General features: G+C 43.9%; 1 protein-coding gene across 1 annotated transcript in view; it reads right to left on the bottom strand.

The window, feature by feature from the left end:
• Positions 1 to 1,540: 1,540 nt before the first annotated feature.
• Positions 1,541 to 7,372, bottom strand: part of LOC119422734 (SWI/SNF-related matrix-associated actin-dependent regulator of chromatin subfamily E member 1) — a 19,500-nt gene continuing 13,668 nt past the window's right edge. The window contains exons 9-12 of the mRNA XM_037690129.1: positions 3,950 to 4,122; positions 3,760 to 3,861; positions 2,609 to 2,870; positions 1,541 to 2,158 (exon numbers count right to left, since the gene is read on the bottom strand). Of these exons, the coding sequence (XP_037546057.1) occupies positions 1,935 to 2,158; positions 2,609 to 2,870; positions 3,760 to 3,861; positions 3,950 to 4,122 (761 nt within the window). The 3' untranslated portion in view covers positions 1,541 to 1,934. The remainder of the gene's footprint in view (positions 2,159 to 2,608; positions 2,871 to 3,759; positions 3,862 to 3,949; positions 4,123 to 7,372) is intronic.

Genomic DNA, 7,372 nt, shown 5'->3' on the forward strand with positions numbered 1-7,372 from the left:
CTTACAGAGTATGTTCCTGGTACTTACAGAGTATGTTCCTGGTACTTGCAGAGTATGTTCCTGGTAGGGTAGGAATCATGTCTTGCATTGTCGCTGAGGTTACTTTTACACACTTTCAGGATCAAATGAGAGTCAGATGATTAAACTACTGACATTATAGAACTATAAAAAAAATTAAAAGCATTTTCTTAGAGTAGAAAAGTTTATTTGTATAAATATGCAAAAAAGAAATTCATATTAGGACCACGTGTTGTTGAATGTTCTTCGAGCTGTTTTTTTTTTTAAACGATAAAACAAGAAAATCCACATTTACACTGCGTACACATTCACGGTACATTTACACGTTTCCTGCTAAAAACCGTAACAACACGCGTGTTCTAAGCGTACCGCTTTTGATTTGATTGGCAGCGAGCAAACTTGAGAACGCTGGTAGTCGAGCATTTTACAGCATTGATGATAAACATTAAGAGATGGGCCGGACCCGGAGCACCCAGTACACCAAGAATATTCAAAAAGGCTGACAATAAATAAAGAACAAGTACCAACTACAAACTCCTGAGACGATACTGCCACTGTAATACTGATACAGAGTAAACAACTAATCTCCTGCGGCGGAGACGTCACCGAGCTCCACTCGTCACAAACTGGGTTCAAAAACAAAACGGCAACATGCAGAACAACAAAAGCAACAATAAAACTACGATACAAAGAACAAAGTTCAGTTCGATTAAACACTGAGATCTTCTGTCTGATGATTTGTTTCAACTTGTGCTGAAGGACGGCGACTGAAGCCGAGCGTCGTTTCTCCCAGGGTTCCACCGTGACGGGTTAGGATGATGGAAAAACAGAGGAAAGTTATTTTTATTTTGAAGTTTTCAATAAAAATAACTTGTTAGTGTAAATATATTCAATTATACTGACGGAAAAATGGAACAATTTAGACTTTCTGTCCAAACGGTTTCTGCCAGAATTGAGACGATTGTTCAAAACTGCACCTTTTTCCAGTCAAAATTGTGACTTAAAAAAAAAAATTTAAAATAAAAATTGCTACTTAAAAAAAAAAAAAAAAAGTCAAAATCTGAACTTTTTTCTGTAAAATCTGCAACTTATATTGTTTAAATCGAGACTCATCAGCCAACTTATCATCTTTTCCATCAAAATCCAACAAAGTTAAAATCAGGTCTGGACGGTTTCTTTTGTTGTTGAAGCGTTTCGTCCTTCATCCAAAGGACTTCTTCAGTCCGAGGAGCCACAACAAACTCAGTCCCATAAGTGGCTTACTCACATGGTGGGCCAACCAGTTTGATGGTGATTAGATGGTTTCTGGAGTCCACCCTCTCCCCCGTGGACTCCTCTGAGGCCGCCATGGCCCAAGTGGTTCAAAACATCAAAGTTCATGCTCAATAATCCAGGTAAAAAACTGGCCGCTTATGGGACTGAGATCGTTGTGGCTCCTTGGACCGATGAAGTCCTTTGGATGAAGAACGAAACGTCTCAACAAAAAGAAACCGTCCGGAGGACCCGACTTAACTTTGTTGCATTTCTTTTTAATCTGGATTATTGAGCATGAACTTTGATGTTTTCCATCAAAAGTTCACTTTGTTTTAATTCAAGACTGAAATTTTTTTCTGCCAATAACTGAACTTTAATCTCAAAATAATTTAAATAAACTTCATAACCGCTTTGTTTTCTTCTGGCTTTAAGACTGTTGCAGGATTTTGTGGCTCATTTTAGCAGCCGAAGACGTTAACAGGTTCACCGCTCCGTCGGCTATTAGTGCAGATTATTATTTTATTTTTTTGTTCATGCGAGATCCTCGGCTTTTAGCCTCGGCTCATCTGAACGCTCCACTTTGTCAAACAGACGTTAGATTGTGCGATTTCTGTAATCCAAGAACCAGCTGGAACCGGCAGAGGCGCCGACCTGCCGGTCCTTCAGAGTCTGGTGTTGGGTTCAGGGGCCTCCCGGGCCCTGCCGGGGCCCTCAGACGGTTCACTGGGGACGGGGTCTTCTGTCTGAGCCGAGGTGGTCTCTGAGCCCGTGTTGCTGTCGCTGGTTCCCTCCTCCATGACCCCCTCTGGGACGCTCTCCTTGTCCTCCGACGCCCCCTCATCGCTGCCGGGGGGAGCATCGAGCTCCTCCGACGACTTCTGCTTCCCTAAATTAAAAACCAAATACGATTAATTATCATTTAAATAAATAATTCATTCATTCATTCAACCTTTATTTAAACAGGCGAGTCTCACTGAGCCACGAGGACTCATGTACAAGAGCCAGAGATTTATTTATCATACACACCACATGACGGACACGAGGTGGGACGAAACGAAGAGACCTGACACGACGTATAAACTACAGACAACAATAACAGTAAACAATGACAACAATAACAGTAAACAATGACAACAATAACAGTAAACAATAACAGTAAATAATGACTACAACAAACTGCAGTTAAAATAAGAGTAGTGTATAAAAACAATAAATCAGAGTGCCGTAAATAAAACGAGAGATCAGATTATATTAGAGCTAAAAATCAGATTAATACAGACAACACAGACTTGTCCTGACTGGACACACGAAGTCATGTGACTCGACAGAGACCCACCTGGTGTCTCTGCACCATTTGACTCGGCGTCCTCTCCCTCCTTGCTGCTGCTCAGGTTCTGAGGGTTCGGCTGAGACTTTTTGCCATGTGTGGCACAAACGTGTTTGTCCTCCTCTGCCAGGACGCACGACAGTGTCCCTTTGGCTCCTTTGTCCCCCGAGTCCTTGTCCCTCTCAGCGATGCGTTTGCGTGCCACCTCCTCTGCTGCAGCGAGCTCTGCAGAAATCTTCTCCATGTCCACCTCCACCTTCATGCAGCACAGCTGAAGGAACAAACAAACAGACATTCTGGCTGTTTCTTTTACAGAAAGCAACAGCTAAAAGTTGATGGAGCTGAACCTAAAAATACAGTAGCTAAAAGTTAAAACTAACAAATCACTATCTGACAAGGAAAAATGTGGCTAAAAAGTCAAAATCAAAAAAGCAGCTAAAGCATAAATTATTACAATCAGTGTCTAAAATATTTAATTAGCAAAACAGTAGGTAAAAGCTAATTTTATTAAATTAGCAGCTAAAGGCTAAAACTATTTTTCAAAAGAGCAAAAGAGCTTAAAACTAAAATTGATACAACAGTAGCTAAAAGCTAAAAATGAAGCGAGTTTTGCTGAAGCAGATGTTAAAAAGCACAGAACTTTAATGATCTGAAGATACCTTCAAGTATTTTTATGGAGAAAGTTTTGTAAATAAAAGTAAACATTTAAAAAAGGATAAAAATATTTAAAAAACAAAGATTGCGGCTAAAATGTTCTGAATGAGCCGAATGTTTTTGATAAACTAAGGGTTAAAAACAGTTGAAAACAAGCTGATGTGTTACATCTAGAAGAAAATTAAATTTTACTTTTGTCTCCTGAACCCCTGCAGCTGAGAGAAAAGATATGCACGTGGAAGAGCAGCTCAGGTGTTGGGCTCATGTTCAGCTGTGCTTTGAAAAGATGCTGGCTGAAGGCTAAATGGCTCCCCCTGCTGTAAACACCACATGCTGCACCCAGAGCTCTGATGGAGGTCGTGAATAATAAAACCTGGCAGCTCTGGGACTCCCCCGCCATGTGGATGCAGTTAGCTGCAGCTGGCGGCTCGAGCTGCATGCTGCATGTGAGCCGAAGCTCGCGTGTGAGAGAGCAATGACCCAAGCCGATGGAAAAGATGCCGTACCCGTTTCAGCTCGTTGTTGAAGGAATCTGTAGCTTCGATGAACTTTCTCTTCTTGTCCTGGTGCCGGTCTTCGATCTGCAGCAGCTCCGCCTCCAGTTTTCTCTGCGACACAAGACACGCAGGCGCCGCACGTTAAAACACCGAGCCGAACCGAGCCGTCGGCGCTCCCGTTTCTGCCGCTCGCTCTCACCTGGTGCACCATCAGGGACTGGACCTGCCGCTTCAGGACCTGCATGCGGGCCGTGGTGACGACGGAGCGCACGTCCGGGACCACGCTCTCGCTGAGGATCTCGCTGATCAGACGATGGTTCCGCTGGAAACGGGCCGCGGCCGAATGTTTGACGGAGAAACCGTCGTCGAATTCTGAGGACACGAAACAGATCAGAGGAAGAAGAGGCTGGAGGGACAACACACACACACGTGACAAACACACAAACATACATTTCAGGACTGAATAATTTCTTCAGTTGATAAAATCAAAATGTTTAAAGTTTAAAAATACATTAAAAAGTGTTTAAATAATGACCACTGACCATCACCGCTCTAACTTCCCAATTTTCACAAGCTTGATTTACAAACCGTTGTATTGCTCAGTTTCACATTAGATGGTCACTCGCGTATAATTCTGTTTTATCGCAAGCATAGAAAGTGCCTGCAGCAGCTAGCTGTAGCATTTCCTGCAGAGATATAGTAATATTTACACCAGAATTATAATTTAATGTAACACCAACAGAAGTGTAAAAGTCCGCGTGGAATTTAAAAATGGGAGTTGTTTTAAAACGACAGCATTCCACTTTGGTCTCGTCTCCGTTGTCAAACAGCCATCTACTGCAGGTAAGATATTAACCGTTCGTAACCTTTCAAAACATCTGAAGTATCCCTTTAATGTTGAAGCTCTGAGATTTTCCTGTCCCGTTTTAAAATGAGCAGACTAAACTCACACTTTTGAACGCGGTCACAACATTTCCACCGTCCTTCGGTCTCACGCTCCAGACTCTCAGGCTCAGAACCAGAACTGGATCCGATTTGGTGGAAATAAACCTTTGATTTGACTCAGATCCATTTGCGCAGATTAAAAACAGTTTCTGGGAACTGAGTCATTCTTGCAAAGCGTGAAGGAGCTGCTGGTGCCTGAAACTCCAGCAGGACTTCAACATCGAAACATTTTGAAGTAGAGATATAAATAAATGCGGCAGCTGCTGCCACTGGATCGCTGCGGTCACTATGGTAACCACGCATCGGTGTCCGTCGCTCCCTGACTGCCAGTGTAACGAGAGGCGGAAAACAGCCTCAAATCGTCACGTTTATTTTAATTATCTTTAAGGGAGTGGTGGCGCTGAGGTTGGATGGGGTGGGCCTGTGATCGGAGGATCGCCGGTTCAACTCCGACATCAGAATGTGGGTGGGATGGGTGGGGCACCCACACCTGCCTCCACCCTCATTTGCCCCACTCTGGGCCTTGGGCAAGACCCTTAAGCCCCGCCCCCTCCCGGGCATCCTATATGGCAGCTCTCTGCTCCACACAGAGGGCTGTGGTAGCTCAGTGGTCTGTGGTTGGGTCAGGAAGGGCATCCGGCATAAAAATAATCGCCAAGTCTTCATGCGACTTCGTTCGCTGCGTGAGATATGGCGAGTTAAAAACAGCCTTCACTTCCTGTTTTGAAGAAAATAATGCGAGCCAAAATTCACCAGAACCTGTAGGAGTTTGGGTTTGCACGCTCTGCCCTCTACTCAGGCTGAATTATTTTCAGCGAGACGTGACAAAAATCTGTTCTCATTGATGCAGCTGTCAGTGTTTCCCCTACCGTTACACAAACAGGGCGTCCCGCCCCGTCTACGACCCCCCACCCACCCACAATCGACAACTGTCGGTATGATGTATCATGGGGTACAATACAAGCGCGCAAGCAAAAATGCTAATGACATGCCACTATACACCCACATGATCCTGCATGTGCAGCTGGATGGCCGAGGTCATCAGAGTCTGCCTGTGAGCTGTGAGAGCTGACAAGTTTATAAAAACAAGCCTCGCACGCTGCCCGGTGCAGATTCTCGTGACTGGGCTCCATGCTTCTGTACATCTGTGTAACCTGCTGTGAACGTCTGCCCTCGCAAGTAAAACCAGTTACAAATCTTCTTGTGTCCTCGAGTGTGGCGTCTCTGAGTAACACAATGAATAGAGGATATTTTTATCCAACATAACGGGTAACTGTTCAAGACTTATTTGATCCTATTTGAACAAATTATTAACATAAATAGGTTGAATAACAGCTAATAGGTTAGCCAGGAAAAAGACAAAGATGGATGCAGTTAGAGAGAACATGGGGGTAGCTGAAGTGATGACAGAGTGAGATGGAGGAGGATGACTCGCTGTGGTGACCCCTGAAGAGGGGAAGCAAGAAGAACAAGAACACGAGCAAGAAGAACAACAAGAACAAGGACATGAAGAACAACAAGAACAACAAGAACAAGGGCATGAAGAACAAGAACAACAAGTTAACATTAACAGGTTGAACTGGATCTAAGTTCATACATTTCTGCATATCGTTTAGGATCTGTCTACTTGCTGGTACTGTGGAGCTTTAAATGAATCCAAATGTGTTTTTTTGTGGTTATCACCTGATGATGCTGCTGCAGTGCAACATTTGTGCACGTCTGAAGTTTTCTAAAGAGAAGTGATTCTCCTCTGCCTCTTCGTGCTTCAGACGAGCCCGTATGAGCGCTCCGGTACCACAACAGGAAGCAGTTTGAGCAGCGTAACGTGTTGTGGAGAAGAACGTCAAACTAAAGCGTGTTTGCCAACGCCGGCCCTCGATGTGGAGAGAAATTTCCACCTGGTTTTACTGGAACTGCTGCAGATTTTGGCAAACCCATCTGAACGCCTGAGATTTTTATGTTTCTGATTGAGTTCTGCCCAACGCAGACCTACAAACGTTCTGATGCTTGGAGGATAAAGCGCAGCAGACTGGCAGTTTCACTAAGATGTTATTAATAAAACACACCCGGAGAGCTACAGCGCGTTTAATTACTGCCAGACGTGCAGTTTGTTCAGACCGGACCCCTCTGGGGGGCCAGCTTTAACAGTTTTCAGGTCCGGGCTGGCTTTATTTTAAATAGCAGGAGTTTTATCTGGAGTTTTCCTGAACATCATTACTGTAACCCGGGCCGACCCCAGACGAGCGCCATTTCCTGGAGGTGGGTGTAACTCTTCTTCTGCTGCTAAATGTGCGTTTCTGTGCGTCAGACTTCACAACAACAGACGAAAGAATGTAAATTCAGTAATCATGTCCAAACCAAAGGCAGAAATGTAAACGCACGAGCAAAACAAAAAGCACAATTTGTCTCGGATTGAAGCTTGAAGGGAAAAAATACTTTTTGGTTTTTCCCCGTGAAGGTACGACTCAAAGAAAAACAACTCCAGTTGTTGAAAAGTTGGGACGTTGAGTAAAATATAAATAAAAAACGAACACAACGGATGAAAAACATTTTTTACAATTCAACATAATTAACACAAAATGTCTAAACGTCCAAGACCAGATGTTGAAGGTTCTGGAGAATCTGAGGAAACCAGATGTTGGGGGTTCTGGAGGACCTGAGACCAGATGTTGGGGGT

Source organism: Nematolebias whitei, chromosome 16 (assembly GCF_014905685.2).
Source record: "Nematolebias whitei isolate Nwh7 chromosome 16, NemWhi1, whole genome shotgun sequence".
NCBI lineage: Eukaryota > Metazoa > Chordata > Actinopteri > Cyprinodontiformes > Rivulidae > Nematolebias > Nematolebias whitei.